General features: G+C 46.6%; 2 protein-coding genes across 2 annotated transcripts; one reads left to right on the top strand and one right to left on the bottom strand.

Annotated features, from left to right (window-relative positions):
• Positions 1-1,294: 1,294 nt before the first annotated feature.
• Positions 1,295-9,353, bottom strand: LOC121590468. The gene is made up of 5 exons (XM_041910187.1): positions 9,135-9,353; positions 8,978-9,031; positions 7,022-8,488; positions 6,488-6,862; positions 1,295-5,227 (listed from the first exon to the last, which is right to left on the bottom strand). The coding sequence occupies exons 1-5, from the start codon at positions 9,181-9,183 to the stop codon at positions 3,561-3,563; spliced, it is 3,612 nt and encodes a 1,203-aa protein (XP_041766121.1). The 5' UTR covers positions 9,184-9,353; the 3' UTR covers positions 1,295-3,560.
• A 492-nt stretch (positions 9,354-9,845) lies between these two features.
• Positions 9,846-17,100, top strand: LOC121603678 (polyadenylate-binding protein, cytoplasmic and nuclear-like). The gene is made up of 5 exons (XM_041932765.1): positions 9,846-10,154; positions 11,533-11,814; positions 12,375-13,109; positions 13,209-13,946; positions 14,048-17,100. Exons 1-5 carry the CDS (start codon positions 10,124-10,126, stop codon positions 14,551-14,553), a joined length of 2,292 nt encoding a protein of 763 aa, XP_041788699.1. The 5' UTR covers positions 9,846-10,123; the 3' UTR covers positions 14,554-17,100.
• The last annotated feature ends 567 nt before the right edge of the window (positions 17,101-17,667 follow it).

Below are 17,667 nucleotides of genomic sequence, written 5' to 3'. Positions count from 1 at the left end.
TTGTGTTTAACACTAGTTTGGTAAGAGAAACAAAGCCTAACTGCTAGAATAATACTTAGTACTGCATCCTTTTAAACGGGAAGACGGACGAGGAGCGATGATCAGGTGAGTTTTTTTTTTAATCGAGATCTTACATTATTATTCCTTCGTCCTGGATGATACACAAATCAGCAGGATGCTTTCGGATAGTTCGCTCACGAACATGATGCACTCGAGGGCAACGTTAGACGAGGCGATCGTGAAAGGTGTTTGTGTTGAAAGATCAGAGCCCTCCCTATTTCGGGTTGGTGGTGGTGATTGACTATCCTAGCTAAAAAGCTAATGTGAAACAACGCTCGATGCGTCCAAGGCGGCCAAAAATCGTGGCAAAAGCATAATTAAGTTTTACTTACATAAGTTGCTGCACGCGCGTCAGGCGCTACCAGCAAGGTGTGTTTGCTTTGCTGCTCCTTTGGCAGATCGAGGACGACTCAAAGGTAAATCCAATTTGCTCCAACTGTTTTAATATAACTGCACGCGTCTCGAAGCTGGTTGATCGAGAATTGAGTGTTAAGCCACACCAAACATTATTATTATGTATTTTTGTGCATGAGGTGTGCATCGCCATTAAATGCAATCAGCTGTATACCGTTCATATCATCCACCAGCAGCACCACAGCAATGTGTTTTCTTTTTTCATCTGAACAAGCTGTTGGCGGAGACATAATACCATACAAGAAATGCCATAATACCACCATACAATGGAAGTGCGCCACACGATTAAAATAGGGTACACATTAGAGCTTTGGACAATGATTTGTGAACGCTTTTCGCGCCCTATTTCGGGAATATGATGAGATTGAAGTTCCGTTGACGCGTTGCAAGCGCATACACGCATTGGTTTCAGTGGTGAAGATAGCTGCAGCAGTAACTGGTGGCTGCTGGTTGTTTATTTCCTTTCCATCCTTCTATATGGTGTAATATTGCTGAATGCGGACATCCGGCGGAATTCCTGTGCGGCAGGGCAATCGGGAAGCCAAGTCTTTTCAAAACAGACGGTAAGCGAAACTACCCGTAACGATCGACAAGTGGTCCATCATCGTTTGTATTATTGAGTCTTCACTCTTTTGCTACCATTTGATACAATTTTGTGGCATACATCAGGTACACTTCTTGCCTTTGATGTACAATGCTACCGTGTTTTACTGTAAAAAGGGAAGGATAAGTATTAAACTGTTCCCACAAGCTAGTTAGGCTCTATAGGTATGCTTTCTTGTCTATGGAAATATAAAATCAGACAACTTGTCAAACCAAGTATTTATAAGTATTGGTTTTCCCAATTTTATTTAGTTTAATGTTTTGTTGTTTTTTTTACTTCATTGTATTAGTTTACGGGGTTTGCTTTTCTGCTAGGAATTAGCGTCCGTGTGTTCCCTCTTCTTCTTTTAGCAGAAACGCCGCACGAAGGTAGTTGCGTCGGGTTTGAGCATATTATTTTAATTATAAATACCATCATGCTTTTCAATTATTCCACGACACAATCATATTTACCGTTGCACACTTATGCGCGCGCCTATCAATTGGCAACGGTGGCGGTGCTGTCTAAGGAAAAAGAACACGTGTGCCGATACACACCAGCCGATAGTCAACACACAAGTGTACATTCGGGATGGACTGACTGACACTGACTGATCTTGTTGTTGTACATGTTTTTCACTATTTATAAATCGAATCTGTTTCGACATGCGCAAACCACCTACCTCTTTCTGGCCAAATATGATGCACAATACACACAATTCAAGAGCGAATGTATTTGGCTGGGACCGCCCGCTAGCAACAGAGGTTATTGGTCGGTCTCTCTTCCACTAAGTGCTTCGAACTGAGAGACTCTAAAGATGTGCTCCGTTAAAACTTATTCCAATTATTCCGGAATAATACACATTGCATATTTCTATATTTAGTGCGATCGACCAAGCTGTGATTGATCTTTTGGGCTAATTGTAGTACGATCTGTACGTGGATGTGGTGCTTGTTAAATATGTTCAAGAAAATAGATTCTATGTGTTTTAATAAAAAACCATTACCAGGTGAAATTTTTACACACGCTGTGGTTCATTCAAACCCGATGTTAAGTTTGAGTGCCGAACTATTATTTACAAAAGAAACATGCTAAGTTCGCAAGAGAACAGCTATTTTTTATAACCATCGTTTGCTGTACGGATTGGGGGCAATGTTCGTGCATTGAATTCATGCAGCAGCTGCAGCTGATCATGCAGTTGCCTCGCAAATGATACACTGCTTTATTTGCGGTTGAATCATTCAAACTGTTATGAATTTTGTTTTAGAGTGTAGTTATCAGCGATCATCTGTGCTTTGATCTATTCAACCAACCAATCAGCAGGAAAGGCAAAGAAAAGATGAGTCTATTTTTTAAGCATCACTTCAAAACAGTGCTAAAAAGATCACTAAAAGTGTGTGTGTCGGTGTAAAACCGTTTCGTCGCCTGTCATACTACAAAGGTGATACACTTTTGCGACGACGAATCAGAAGTTGAAGAATAAAGTGTTAAATAATGGTGGAGCGTAACGCCAGCCACCACATCGCACGGCACATCAAGCTCTCTCTCTATCTCTGTCTCTCGTACACTAGTGCCACAAAACCAATCACGAATCGACTTCTTTGTTATCATGTATTTGCATCATTCCTAGCTCGGTTTACTACTTGTGAAGCGCATTTCATTTCAAATACATTTCTAAAGAATGTAATGTTAAGGTGAAACATGTAATCCTAGTTTAGCCTGGTGGTAGTCTCCTTCTCGCGCGTGGTTTGCCTTAATCGTGTATCCAATTAATCCTACGTATCTTTGCACTGCCTGCGATATATTCCTTACATAAAATGAGTTTAGTTTAAAATTTGCATGTCCGACAGTACAAGAGGGAAGGATTTTCCTCTTCCGTCAATGCTAAACAAAACAATAAATGGAAGAGTGCTCGTAAAGGAGGTGCCAAACTGCGAACTGTCGAGTTACAAATAAATAAATTCTGTTCACAATTAAACTGGTAAAACAAGCTAGTTACATCGGCGTTAGAATTATGAACTAAGCGGGCGCATGAGCATAATACACGGGGAGGGAGAAAGTAATTCAATCTATCTGAAAAATTGATACACCATGGATATCTCACGATCGTATCAAATATGTCGACATCTCTTAACTTAAACCCTACTCTACTGGGCAACAACATTCACCCTGAATGTTGGCAGTTTCCTATCGTTGGTGGGGTGTAACACGTTGGTTAGGGCTTTCTTGGTGAAGGGTGGTAGTTTTGCGGAACATCGCTCAACTTTGAACTATTTTTGTTTGTCAAGGATACTTAAGAGAAAATAGCAGCAGATGCATGTGCTGGGTCAAGATCATATATCGGTACTTACGCACGCACGTATATGTGTGCGTGCGTGTGTTCGAAAACACACTGCGCGCACCTTCTTCGTGGCTCGTAGCGGGACAAGCTACCAACACCACCAATTATTAATTCAAAAACGCCTTTTCGCATCAACAAAAAGCGCGACACACGTTATTTAGCTTAAAAGCGGCGACTGAACAGACTACCTGCCAGGCGACCAATATTGTCCTGGTTGTTGTTTGATCGGCCACCACCCAGCCCACTGTTGTTGCTGTTCCAGCCTCCCTTGTTGTTGTCGTTGTTGCGGAAATTGTTGCCACCCGAATTGTTCGAGTTGCCGCCGCCGAAATTGTTATTGTACGACATGTTGCCGCTTCCGCCGAGGTTTCCACCTCCGGAGCCACCACCTCCGCCGAGGTTGAACAGACCCTGGGGCTTCTGGTTGCCACCGCTGCCGCGGTTGTTGCCACCAAAGTTGTTGCCGCTGTCGTTAAAATTGCCTCCGCGGTTGCTGGTGTTGCCACCACCGCCGTAACCGCCGCCGCCAATGTTATCGTCACTGAAGCGGCTGTTGGACGAGTTGTTGCCGCGGTTATTCACACCGAAGGAATTGTTACCGCCACCGGCATTGCCGCCGCTGTTGCCACTGAACGGGCCATCATTGTCGTTGCTAAAGCGACTGTTGTTGCCGAACGCGTTGCCGCCTCCAAAGTTGGAGCTACCGCCACCACTACCGCCGAAGTTATCGTTGCGGTTGCTACCGTAGCTATCGTTGTTGCGATTGCCACCAAAATTGTTACGGCCTCCGCCGCCGCCGCTATTACCGCCAAAGTTATTATCGCTGGAGTAACTATCGTTACGTCCACCGCCAAAGTTGTCGTTCGAGTAGCTGTTGTCGTTGTTACGACCACCGCCAAAGTTGTCGTTCGAGAAGTTGTTGTTACCACCGCCGAACGAGTTACTATTGCCACCGCCGACACCGCCAAACGAGCTGGTGTCGTTGAAGTTGTTGCGATTGTTGCGGTTGTTACCGCCACCCATACCACTGCCGCCGCCCATACTATTGTTCGAACGGTTCATGTTACCACCCCCACCGCTGCCCATTCCACTGCCACCTCCACCCATGCCCTGATTGTTGTTGCCCCGCATGCCACCGCCCTTGTTCATATTGCCTCCACCGACGGCGGCAGCAACGCCGCCAGCCGGGAGGGCGGCATTCTGCTGCGGCAGATTGTTGTTGCCCCCGGTGCGCTTGTTGTTCATATTCATATTGTTGCTATTGTTGCGGTTGTTCATGTTATTCATGTTGCGGTTGTTCATCATACCACCACCGCTGTTGTTGTTGCCACCACCACCACCGAGCGCACCGCCGCTACCACGTGGCCCACTACCACCACCGCTCTGGTTCTGGTTGCCGAAATTATTGTTACCACCAGCATTGTTGTTGCTGTTGTTGCCGAGGCCTCGATTGCCACCGACGTTGTTGTTCTGATTGTTGCGGTTACCACCGCGGAAGTTCATGTTCTGATTACGATTGTTCATATTGCGGCCGCCACCACCACCACCGCCGCCGCCGCCGGCGCCGAAGCCACCGTCACCACCACCGAAGGCATTGTTGCCGCCGCCCTGGTTAGAAATTGGAGGATCGGCATTATTGAAAGAACCGCCGCCGCCGCCACCGCGGTTGGGGCCCTGATTGCCACCAACATTGCCACCACCGGCGGCCAAACTTTCGCCAACGTTCTTGCCAGACATGAACGCCAGGCGCAGCAGGTCCTGGATGGCTTGGTTGTTATTAAGGTTATTGCCTCCGGCATTCGGATTGAAGGGAGGCACATTGCCGAAACCTGGAAGAGAAGTGGTAAAATGTTGGGAAGAGAGAGAGAAATGGGAATAATGAGAAATATTCACCCTGCATACATTCCGGCGACGAGAGGGCGGACGACACAAGCCGTATGCCATCACACTCCAGCCCTTCGTCGCATTATAAATGCCAACAAAAAAAGTATTGAGCGTGAAATGTGTAACGCACTACAATCATCCAATCGACCACTAACACTGCGCAGCGCATATCGCTTGCTTGCATCATAAGGTCCTTTATCGCACCCTACGCGCGCTCTTGTGTTCGTAAGTAAAAGTGAAGAGCCAATACTCGAATCTTAATGCGTAAAAGCGCATGGCCTTCCGCAATTCGAAACTCGTTGCGTCTTCAACTTAGCCAAACTAAGATGCACGTATCACCTCTCACACGCAGATAAAGGATTTTTTTAATACGTCGTCGAATGGATCAATTGTAGCAATCGTGTGTCTAATAGATTACTAAAGGAAATGTACTAGTTCATTGAAAAATGTCTAAAAGATTAGTAGTACTATTGCTGTCTTTTGCATACATTGCGAGAGAACGATACTAGCTGAATATCCAGTTACAAGAATGGTAAAAAGAAATTCATGCGCATTCATGGGGCATTGGAACTACAGGAGCAGAACATGAATCAGGGAGAGAATTGGCAAACATATATCAATGACAGAAGATCTTACCCAGGAATTCGTGCTGGGATCAACAAGATCAATGATTGGGACAGGGATGCTTGACAATGTTGGAAACAAGACCTGTTACAACAATTATTTTGGCTGATGCATGGATATTTTCTTATCAAAACTCTTTTTCATTAAAAGCGAGGGCGTTTCTAATTTCAGTTGCACTGCTGCTATACAACCGAGCTACTTGAAACGATGGTTTCAATTGCTACAGCAATGGAAATGAATGACACTGTAACACAGTAATATTAGTTGCTCTTTTTTGAGACATTGCCATCTTGAGCTACACTCAACTCTCACCACATTTTACGGAAAGTAAACGTTCTCTCGCGGTTCATTAATGGGCACAAAACATCACAGTGATGCTAATGAGAATTGCTATGAAAAAAATAGCAATAAAAAGTATGCGAATTTGTAACGAGAAATAGAGCTATTACGACGCGCGAAAGCACTGAGAGTAGAAGAATTTAACAAACAGAAAAGCATCTCTACATTATGAAAGTGTTCAGAAAAATATAGGCGATGAAGAATAACACAAACTAGTAGATCGATAAGAAAGAAAAGCTTACCACCAGGCGGACCATTCATGCGAGGGCGTTTGCCACCACCGAATCCACCGGGACCACCGCCAACGGCAGTATTGCCGCCCATAAGTGGACCGGCCCCGGTGGTCTTGTTCAGCATCTTCGGGTTGCGGCGCAGCAAGCGCACGATCGTACCCAGAATGCGAGGATCGGACTCGTTGTACAGCCGGCGGCTGACGTCCTTCGTGATCTTCGAATAGACACAATTGATCGTCAGCTCGTCCGGCTTCATTTTCAAGACCTTCTCAACATCGGCAGCGTCGGCAAACTCGACAAATGCCAGTGAGCGATTCTTTTTGGTCAAACGTACAACTTTACCTAGCGGACGCATCTTGCGGAAAATGGCGTCCTCCGACAGGGCTGTATGTGGAAGAGAGAAAGAAAAGAAATACGGGTTTGTTTTAATAAAAGTGTTACTTACTGCACACGCGGCTAGCAGCACCGGTCACCGAAACAGCTCATGCGCTCGAGCCTGCTTGTTGATGGCAAAATTGTGGGAAAGCTTCTTTCGGTACTTACATTCAGTGATCTTGGACAGCTTTACCGTCTTCTGCAGGTTGAAGTTGCAGTCTCCGCGTCCAGGCAGCACGTGCAGGTGCTGATTGTTTAGCATCTTCTTGTCCAGCTGCTTGATCGCGTTCAGCATGTCGCTGCGGCGCGTATAGTACACCATCGCCGTCTTGACCGGTTGCGGGGAGCTCAGCCGGTACGGATGGTAGTGCTGGGGCGAGAAGATAAACTTCACCTCACCACCGGCCCCGGAGAAGAACTCCCGGATGACGTGCGCCGGGCAGCTGAACGGAATGTTCGACACGTACACCGGATAGAACGCCTGCAGCTTCTGCAGGATGTCTTTGTGCGACTTTTCGCGATCCGAACCACCTGCTGGGCGAGACTCACGCGTCTTGCCTTCACCGGCCGCACCCTTGGCGGTGCCGCTAGCTGCCTTACGCTTCACGCTTGTGGCACGCAGCACCAGCGGCCCATCGTACCGCAAGACGGTGACCGTCTTGGTGGCCTCCTTGTTGGCTTCGGTCGGTGCCGGGAAGGTGGTGCAGGCAAGCGCTTTCTCTGCCGCCTCGGACGTCTTGTAGCAAACGATGGCATTTTCTCCACAATTGCGCCGGTTGACGAAATCGATGTCACCGAATTGCTTGAAATGCTCGTACACTTCCTCCTCGGTGACGGTGCGTTCCAGCGGCGCCACATAAACGGATGTTTTGTAGTTTGGCAGCAGCGCGGATGACAGATGCAGCGCGTGGATGCGCTTGCCCTCGAACACTTTGCCGTTCAGCAGTTCGGCTGCCTTCGCCGCCTGCTCCTCCGTTTCGAAGAAAATGCGCGCGTAATAGTTGGACGATCCCTGGCTGACGTTGTTAGCGATGGCCTCGGTAATGGTGCCCGCCTCGGAGCAAGCCTTCTTCAGCTCTTCCGTATTTTCTACCCACTTCTGGGGTATATTCAGCAGCTGCACCCGGTTGCGGTTGCGGAAGAAGAGCTTGGCCGCACGCCACAGGTCGACGTGCTGGTTCTGATCGCGCCCATTCACGTCGTACGCCTTCAGCCCTCCGGCGTTCAGCTTTTCCAGCACCGCTGCCTTATCGACATCCTTGCCAAGGTGCACGTAGCCGAGCGGATGGAAGATGAACACCTGCGTGACCTCGCAGTGCTCCTTGACGCGATCGTACAGCTTCTCCTCGGTCATGTCATCGTCCAAGACGGCCACAATCACGTCCTTCTTGGTGTACCGGATGGTAATGTATTCGATATGAATGCGAAGCCGACGATCATTCAGCATCGAACCATCCTTCTCCTCACAAGCCTTCTGAGCGGCCGCTTTCTCCTTGAACACCAGCAGGGCAAGCGTGTTGCGGAGATAGTGATAAATCTCAACGCGCTCTACCTCATGCCCCGCGAAGTGATCACGCAGCTGCTGCTCCGTAATATCTTTCGGCAAGTTACCAACATTGATCGTACGTTGGTGTTCTAGAAACAGCAAATGCGAGGGAAAACAAACGAAACATTCGAATTTCAGTTGTTGCACGTAGACATAGGCACAAAGCTTGATCACCAACCCTTGCTAACAAGAACTACCCCTAATGGCGTCCATAGAGGCGTGGGGGGAGGAAAGGTCCATGACCTATTAAATTAATCGATTGTACTGTACTTCATCATAAATAATCTTTTGCACGGAAAAAAATTTTATAAATGGATCAGTTAAGAGTGATTATTAAAAAATAAATAATAGCTATTATCGAAGAAACTAGGCTTTTCGCCGTTCTTTTCGCACAAATTCACACCGCTAGCAAGTGGCGTCAGTACGTCCGCCATCTTGAATTCAAGCCGACATCCCTAGCGGTGCGTAGCGCTAGCGCTACACCAAACGCACAAGGCCAAGCGGCCGCCATTGCTACATTTTTGCTGCTAGCATGCACCCCGCTCTGACCGTAACCAAAAAGCAACATTTTTACTCACCGTTGTCCTTTTGCACATCGCCTTCAGTTCCATCGTTTTCCGCTTTGGTCGTTTCTGCAAATGCAGCACAAAATGAACAAACGACGTCATTAGTTTAATCATCCTCTTCAGAACCCTTCCCGTTATTACAACCGTACAAGATGTGAAATTCACTTACCCTTTGTTTCGGCGGTGGTTTCTGGTGCGGTCTTCTCGGCGTCAGTCATTATTGTTCACGAATTTAAAACTTACAGCAAACTGGTAGTCACAAATTTAAAACCACTTATTTCCGGGTTTCCTAGAATTTTCTTTTTCACAAACCACACGAGCAGCCAGTTAATCCAGAACAAGTGGATGAACAATGACGAATGAATAAAATGGCGACTTGCTGAGCAAAATTTTCTAAGCTCAATGTTTCATTCGAATGGGTCGGTTCATAGCTATGCTTTATGACAGATTCCACATTTGACATTATTGGGTTGCATTTTCGCTCTCTTTTGCACACAATGAACATAATGAAAATTGGTCAAGAATTTCCGTGGAATTTTAGTGAACAAAAAATGAAAAAATTAATTGTATAACATTTTTACTCAAATATAGGACTTTTCCAACAAATTAGAATTGTTTTACGTAAACCGGTGTAGCGAAAATTTTAGTTATCAAAAAAACATGGCGGAGCGAATAACACGCCTCTGATCTCACCTGAAACATGAGCTCGAAATTCCTAGCATGGATTGCACCCATCTAGTCAGGTATATGGTTGTTCTCGATGCTTTGGTCTCGCTCTTTCCGACGCTTTTGCCGCCTTCTTCGTTTTCTACTGTGACGTTTACAGCGATCGAATGCAGCAGTACCCGGCACGGGTATAGCTGTGCCTCAAGCACGGCAAATAAAATGGGCGACCGCTGAAAGAGCAAGGCGCAGATCAGAGTTTTTTTCTCCATCGCAGCACCAGAGAGCCAAGCCGGGACTGCTGACTCCGCACACGTAGCGTACGCAGAGACCGTTTTCCGACGTTCGCCCAATTTGATAAAAGATTTTGTGTTTTAAGTGAAGCCCCTGTGCTTTGTGACAGTGAAATACCAGTGCGCGAAACCGTTCGTCCACCGAAACGAATCGATATTTGCTGCATTTGTTCGCCGAACCGATTTTGATCCAAAGTGAAAAATGGCTGATAACCCATCCAGAATGAAGGCTGGTGAGTAAGCGTGTCCAACGAATGCTGCTGCTTTACCAAGGGGCGCAACCCTTCCACCGACCCGGTATTCGAGACCAAAATGAAGTGGATGTAAAAGATTAGCCAACTTTTTACATTTTCCAACCTCGCATGCCCTCTCCCCGGAGGCATAGAAGAAGAAGGGACGCCGCGAATAGCTTAAAATGGCGACGCTTTCTAATGGTGAAGACAAATCGTTCATCTGTCCGGCCGTCCGCGGCCAGGTCTATTTGTGTGTGCCTTTATCCGGTTATGTTATTCAATGCTCCCCAATGCGCGAACCTTTCCTGTACACACACTTTCGCTGCATCCCCATCACTTGGTAGCATAGAAACATCATCCCCACCGGTACTAGCATCATCTCCCGGTCAAGGTTTACCGATTTCGGTTCATGTCGATCCAATGGCGAACAATGGCGGCGGTAACAGTGAAAAAAATGAGAATGCTATTTCTCACTTCATCTCACTGGCACACACGCACCGAAACGCGCGCATATATCCCTTCTTACCCTCTCACCCGGCGCGATGTGTACGGATGAAAATGTATGTGAGAGTGTGTGCGTGAATGAGTGGGAACCGCGAGAGAATACGTGAAGGGAAGAAGAAAAACGCCATTAACAAAAAACCGATGCTTGTGCCGCTGTTGTACTCGCAATGGCGGCTATTTACCGGGAACCGTCGTCTGAGATGCTTCCGGTTAACTCCTCCTCATTCATCACCCTGATTCATCGAACGCCCTTCCACACATTCTCCCCATTCTTTACTGTATGAGAATTTGCAAACTAAAATTGTTCATTTCAGAGTACGTCCGGGCTGCAAAAGGTTCTTCAACTGTTGTTTACACCACGAAATTGCCATCAAAGAAGGCTTAGTCGTAATGTGTGGAGCAAGCGGTCAAAGTGGCCCGCTACCAAGAAACAGAAAGCGCGAGAGCGCGTCCCCTCTGCGTTCGGGATAGCAGAAGTAGCAGTGTGGTGGTGTGTGTAGTTCTGCCACCGAAACCAGCATCACACATTCCCAGAGCAATCTGGCTCTGGAACTTAGAGTAGAAAGAGTGGTGACGTGCGCGCGTGTGTGGTACCTTATCTCACTCCCTTTTGGTCGGTTCCAGAGGAACTGTGCCGATGGGAGGATATGAATTCGCAAAATCCCACTCCCTAGGATATCGAGATTCTTTGAGCGCCGGCCCATCCCTCTCGGAACCACATACACATGTATTTTTTTTTAGAACGAACGCGCGCCCATGTAGCCGCGTGTTATTTTTTGTTGCCGTCCTTCCGTGCTCCCCCACACCGCCAAAAGATGCATTTTCTGTATGGAACTCTCTCTTCTCTCTCTCCGTTTGTGCGCTCTGTTTTCAGACAACAAAAAGAAATTGAATGTTGGCAATCTGCCAGCCGACATCACCGAGGAGGAACTGCGGGAGCTTTTTGCGGACCATCCGGTTGAAAGTGTGGAAATTTTCCACTACAAACAGTACACCTTGGCATTGTTGCTCTTCAAAGATAAGGAGACGGCAACGAAGGCTCTCAAGGAGAAAGAAAATTCTGTCTTCCGCGGACGTCGGCTGCGTATGCACCTTGAGTTCATCGTCATTTGTCACATGAAGAAGGATGTCTTCGTGCATGTTGTTGACAATGAGAGTAAGTTTTATCCAACACCCTTTTTTTTCATCGCTCTAAATAAAATCCGTTGCTTTGTTTTGGATGTAAAAATCACTCGAAATAACAATGCCGCCTATTTTGGCGGTACATAGTAGTTGTTGTTGTTGTTGTTGTTGGTTGTTGAATTTTGTGTTGTGTGGCGTGTCACTCCTGCCGCCGAGCTCACGCGCGCGCATCCGTGCATTATCCACCGGGGCCACCGGGTCTGTCAGCCTGATGGCGCCCCGGGCACGCTGTGCGTATGGCGCAGGTTGTACAAACACACATGAAGCAAAAACAGACACACGCACACAAGATATGCAAAATGAACGAGAACGGTTTTGTCGCCTTATTTTGGTTACTATTTTTTTCTTTTTCTTCTCTCTCTAATTCCATCCTGGTTGATGATTTGCCTCGTGCCTTTTCGTGCCTTGCGTTGCGTTTGACGGTGACGATGACGATGATGGTGTGTTCTTGATGATGAACAACAAAACACATTGACAATTGTTCGTGTGTGTGTGTGTGTATGTGTATGTGTGCACATGTATGTGCTTTGGTAGATGTAACGGAGGAGGACGTGTATGAGAAGTTTAAAGATCTGGCCAAGGTCCAGTCGGTGGTTTTGTTCCATCCGCTTGCCTACGTGACTTGCACCAGTCCGGAGGACAAGGAGGAAGCGATGAAGAAGATCGTGGAGGCGGGCATAAACGTTTACGATTGTAACGGGCACGATCAGAACCAGCACATTGATGTGCTGCGCGCTGCCAAGCTGTTCTTCCGCAATTTGAACCGTGTCCAGATGTACAACATTCCCGAGTCCTGGATCAGCTCCCAAGACGAGCTGAAAAAGGCCGTCGAAAGCTCCGGCACCGTGACCGAGGTGCGCGTCACGACCGGCAACTTTGGGCCGGCGGCGCAAGTTTTCTACGAGACGGCCGACGAGGCGAAGGCCGCGGCCGAGAAGTTGAACCAGCAGCTCTTCGAGGGCAAGCGGGTCCACGCGCATCACGTTATTGCCACAATGATACCGAACTTCAAGACAAGCGTGTACGTCGAAAATTTGGACAAAACGATCACGGAGGAGATGCTGTACGCACACTTTGAGCAGTACGGCGAGATTGACTTCGTTAACCGCCGTAAGTTCGGTGACGAGCACGGTATGGTGTGCTTCAAGGAGGCCAGCTCGGTTGACCGTGCACTCGAGTGCACCACCCTGCCGGTAACGAAAAAGGAAGGGGAAGAGACTACCACGGAGGACAAGACCATCGTTGTGAAGCGTTACGATGGTCCGTTGGGTAAGTGGATCGCATTCGCGTGTTCATCTGGTGTGTGATTCTCCTGTTGCTAATGATTTTTATTCTCTCGCATGAACACAATCTTCTTTCTCGGGACAGTTCTGGACATTAAACTACCGGCAATGAAGAAGGGTGCCTCCAGCGAGGAAGGCGAGGAGCAGAAGCAACGTCCGCCGCCGCAGCCACTGGCCAAGCTATGGCCGATCTACGTCGCCAACCTGCCGTACAAGGCGGACAAGCGCGAAATCAAACAGTATTTCTCCAGCTATGGTGGACACATTAAGTTTATCTTCTCGCCGAACATTCCGTCGTACAAGCAGAGCCAAACGTCCATGGTGATGGCCGCGCTCATCTACTTCGCACGCCGCGAGCAGGCCAACGAAGCGATCAAAGCATTCAACGGCAAACACTTCCAGAGCAAGTGTTTGCACGTGTTCCCGGGCCGCAAGGACACCTACTTCGACGTGGAAAAGTCGATCAAGGTGGTGCGGCTGAATCTGGCCGTGACCGAGGAGAAGCTGTTCGAGAAGTTCCGCAAGTTCGGCTTCATCGAGTGCGTGGTGAAGAAGGACCGAACTACGGCGTACATTGAGTTCCGCGATAAGGAAATCGCCGAGAAGGTGCTGAAGCTGGACGAGAAGCAACGGCCGGTGCGATGCAACGTCGAGGCAGTGACGGGCAAGATCAACAAAAAGATCTTCAAAGAGAATGACGAAAAGATTTCACTCGCTATGCAGGAAATCATTGACAAAAACCCGGCCGTACTGGAGAACGTTTCGTCGGATCGTTCCAGCGGTCCGCCACCGTTGAAGCGCAGCCGATTCAGCGGCCCAGCCAGTAAGTATCCGATGCGTGCGTGCGTGTGTTTGTTGGCTCGTTAGTTTTATTGTTGTTATTACTTATCTTTTCTTTCTTGCATCTTGCTTTCCCCTCGCCAGACTTCGGCATGCAGGGACCGCGCAACCAGTTCAACCCGAACAATGGTGGTGACTTCAGCAATCCGCAAGTCATTCAGGATTTGCTCCGGTTGGCCTTCATCTCCGGCAAAAATCTCGGCGAGGGTCTCGCCATCAGCGGAAACAGCAACCCGTTCAACAGCGGCGATCCGCCACTACCCAACCTAAACCTTACCAATGGCTTCGGCGGTGGCAATCAGCGCAACAGCTTCAACAACTCCAACAATGGCAACTTTGGCGGTAGCTCGAACAACGCCAGCGGTAACATGGGCGGCGGCAACCGAAACAATATGGGCGGTGGCGGCGTTAACCGTAACTTCGGCCAGAATGTGGGCGGAGGCGGCGGCGCCATGGGCAGCGGTGGCTATGGGCGCGTCAATATGGGTGGCGGCTTCGGCGGCAAGCGCTTCAACGGTGGCTCCCAGCAAACGAACCGCATGGGACAGAACAATCGCCAGGGAGGTGGAAACCAGAACCGACGCTTCTAAGCCATCCACACACATCCAGCAAACTATAGCAGGTAGTGGTAGCAGTGAACGTCGATCCACTCACACTCACACAAACAGACACATACACACACACGCACACACTCACCCTACTACCCCACTCTATTATCCCATATTGACTTAAGAGGAGACACCAGCCGACTATTGCTGCTACATCACTACCCCAGTTCGGTAGGATAAGGAGCTGCTGAACTGCGCCACTTGGGATCTCATATGTTGGCCAAATGCGTCAGGCTCTGATTTTCTTGATCTTTCACCACCAAATGTATGACGACATTTCATCTTTCGGTAGTAGCATGGATGGGCACTCTGCGCAATCAAATTGGTTTTTTCAGACGAAGGCGATGATCATACATTTCATCGCCTACTGCGATTTTATGTACGTTTGTGTGTGTATGTGCGTGTATGTGTAGCATAGATCGTTTGAGCGTAACCATATATCGATCCTCCTTTGGCAGGTAGCTGCGTAGAAAAACGTTTTACCACAAAAATCGTGGTATTTTTGAAACTACACAAATGACTATTGGAGAAGAGAAAAGAACCATTTCTTTCGCGTATGTTTGATACTCGGACACACATTTTAAGTAATTTGTTTCTCCTTACTATATTTTTCGCGAAATATTTTTGTATATGTGTAGCGAAAGAGGCAGTTTTGATGCAATTATTTTTATTTAATTACTCATCCACATTCGATGGAAATTGTGTAAACATAAACTAATTTTCGTGTATTTTAAACATGTCTCGGACGTTTTGTGAAGTGGAGCGCTTCCAGCTAGACCTGTTCATGGTAGTTTTCCGTACGCAATCCGACAGATTGGATTATATTATCTTCAGGGAACAGGCTCCCAATGGACATATGGTGTTATTCCATAGCCGTTTTTTTTTAACAAAAGCAACATAAGATAGAGCGAGCAAATAAATTTTTCTTGTGCGCGTGTATGCTACACACAGCTTTTACTTTTCTTTTCGTTCGTTTCGTCTTCAAATGTACTGTAAAACTGGTCGTGTCAGTAAACTGGTTCTATTCAAATATCGTGCATTGCCACAAAACGAGGGCACATATATAACCAAGTGAACAGATATGTGTTTGTGTGTGTAACAATTGCGCGCCTCCTGGGGCTCACAGGAGCTACGGGAGAGCAGCAAACATGATGATTTTTTCATACAAACGGAAATACATTCATTCAAGAACAGTAAAAAACGATTAGCCTGCCTATAATGGCATAAATATGATAAACCTAGCAAGATATGTAACGGATGCCACCATTTGTGGAAATTAAATAACGGAAACTTAGTAGGAAGTGGCCGCGCTACTGCCCATCATAGGACGATGTCCTTTGGTGGTTGTATGGAAGTAGGCGGAAATGGACGTGTTTTGGTATTTCTAAAACGTGTGTGCACGATAGCCGCCTTCTCGGAACATTAATAGGTAGTGAGCACTACATCATGACGTAGCAAGCGAACAAGCGATTTAAAAGGGCGAGATCGTTCATCCTTGTCTGTAGAGTGTGGGTTTTGTTCTGCGTACCGAAGCGCATGAAACGATTCTTGCATAAAACTTACTCACTATTTTGAAATGCATCCTCGTTCACTGAAAACAAAAACTCGTTGGATGAACTAAGTATTGTGCAAGTAATTTTTAAATATACAGTACCCGACACTATCGCTAGTCGTGTGTAGTCAGATTTAGACAGCAAACCCCAACACCTGCAGCAATGTTTTTGGTTCCCAGTAGCAGTGTGCAAACAGGTGCAGAGACAAGGAATGGTGTGGTGTGTAGCGTAGCTCAGCAACAAAAGTTGCACCGAGGCATGCTCATTCCAGTATAATACAAGAAAGATATGCAATAGAGTTAGTTCAGTGTGACCAGTAACATGCAGGTTAATTTTGTCCTGATTAGGAAACCGAAGAACAAGCAATGAATAATTGTATCTTTTTAAAATGTCCCCAAGATTGGCGGTGTCTCTAACACAAACACCCGTGGAAAGCTGTTCGTTACGCCCAGCGGCTTCATATTGCCGCTCGTACTACATTCATTTCAGCAGACGGCTCCACTCTGCTAAGGATGCTCGAAGTGTGTGATCGCGTGTCGAGCTCAATGTTTCTGCATAACATTTCTCGCAATATTCTTCCATAGATGGGGAGAATTTGATGAAAAAAAAAAACAAAAAACAAAACCCATCACCAGGATTACACGAAACAATGAGTTTTCTACACAATTAACTGGTGGTGTAAATTGGTGTGACAGCAAGAAAAATCAACAAACTACTTCTATTCACTTTTTCTCAACTCTTACAACCGTATTGTATAATTATAATCTACTATTTAGTGTGAGCATTACTGCATTCAGCTGTGCAAACTCGGAACGATCGTGTATTAACAAAGAAAGATACGATCCCAGTGGCGCTTCAAACTCTGTAGGCAATGTGACGCGCGCAGCATAAAGTGGAAAACGTATTTTTCGAAATACAGAACAAAAAAAGAAGCAAAAAGTACTAAAATAATAAAGAAAAAATTGTAAAACCTTAACCCCCCGACCTGGCGGTCATTAATTGATTGTTGTGACTTTTTTTATGTTGACGATGCAATTGTAAATTGTATGTATTACCATGAATGGGTTTCGTCATTGCGATAAATAGTAGTAGGTTGGTTGAAAGATTTCATTTGGAAATATTTTTTTCATTTTTGTGTCCAGTGTCCCGAAGGATGACATGGCAATTGATGCTAAATAATTGTACCTATGCGTGGTGTTTTTTATGTCCCAAAAATCGGAGCCCATATTGCTCAAAAGATGAAAAGTTAACACCGTTATGATGTTTTGCGTAAGTAAGCAGAGGCTCTTCTTTAGCCGAAGCAAATTTTTATATTAAAGATTCACTGATCTTCGTTGATCAAATTCGTGTGAATTTATCATTTGCTCTTTTTAATAATAAGCAACAAACACTGTTGCTTTTACTTACTATTACATAAGCTCCATTAAATATCATAAATAAATGCAGATTTTAATTGTACTCTTTTTCGTTACAGGCATTTACGCACCATAAAATAACGCTAATAAATTTCTGCTATTTCAGATAATCGCGTTAATAAGTGTAT

The sequence above is a fragment of the Anopheles merus genome, chromosome 2R (genome assembly GCF_017562075.2).
Source record: "Anopheles merus strain MAF chromosome 2R, AmerM5.1, whole genome shotgun sequence".
NCBI classification, from domain to species: Eukaryota; Metazoa; Arthropoda; class Insecta; order Diptera; family Culicidae; genus Anopheles; species Anopheles merus.
The sequence above is the reverse complement of the archived record's forward strand: the minus strand, read 5'-3'. Positions and strand labels throughout refer to the sequence as shown.

What these genes read in the sequence shown, in the direction of transcription:
- LOC121603678 (XM_041932765.1), top strand. Translation starts at nt 10,124, where the DNA reads ATGGCTGATAACCCATCCAGAATGAAGGCTG. An exon ending in GCATGTTGTTGACAATGAGA is followed by an intron (nt 11,815 to 12,374) that starts GTAAGTTTTATC and finishes GTGCTTTGGTAG; the next exon opens with ATGTAACGGAGGAGGACGTG. An exon ending in CCGATTCAGCGGCCCAGCCA is followed by an intron (nt 13,947 to 14,047) that starts GTAAGTATCCGA and finishes TCCCCTCGCCAG; the next exon opens with ACTTCGGCATGCAGGGACCG.
- LOC121590468 (XM_041910187.1), bottom strand. Translation starts at nt 9,183, where the DNA reads ATGACTGACGCCGAGAAGACCGCACCAGAAACCACCGCCGAAACAAAG. An exon ending in AACCACCGCCGAAACAAAGG is followed by an intron (nt 9,032 to 9,134) that starts GTAAGTGAATTT and finishes CTGCATTTGCAG; the next exon opens with AAACGACCAAAGCGGAAAAC. An exon ending in GCTGTCCAAGATCACTGAAT is followed by an intron (nt 6,863 to 7,021) that starts GTAAGTACCGAA and finishes TTCCACATACAG; the next exon opens with CCCTGTCGGAGGACGCCATT.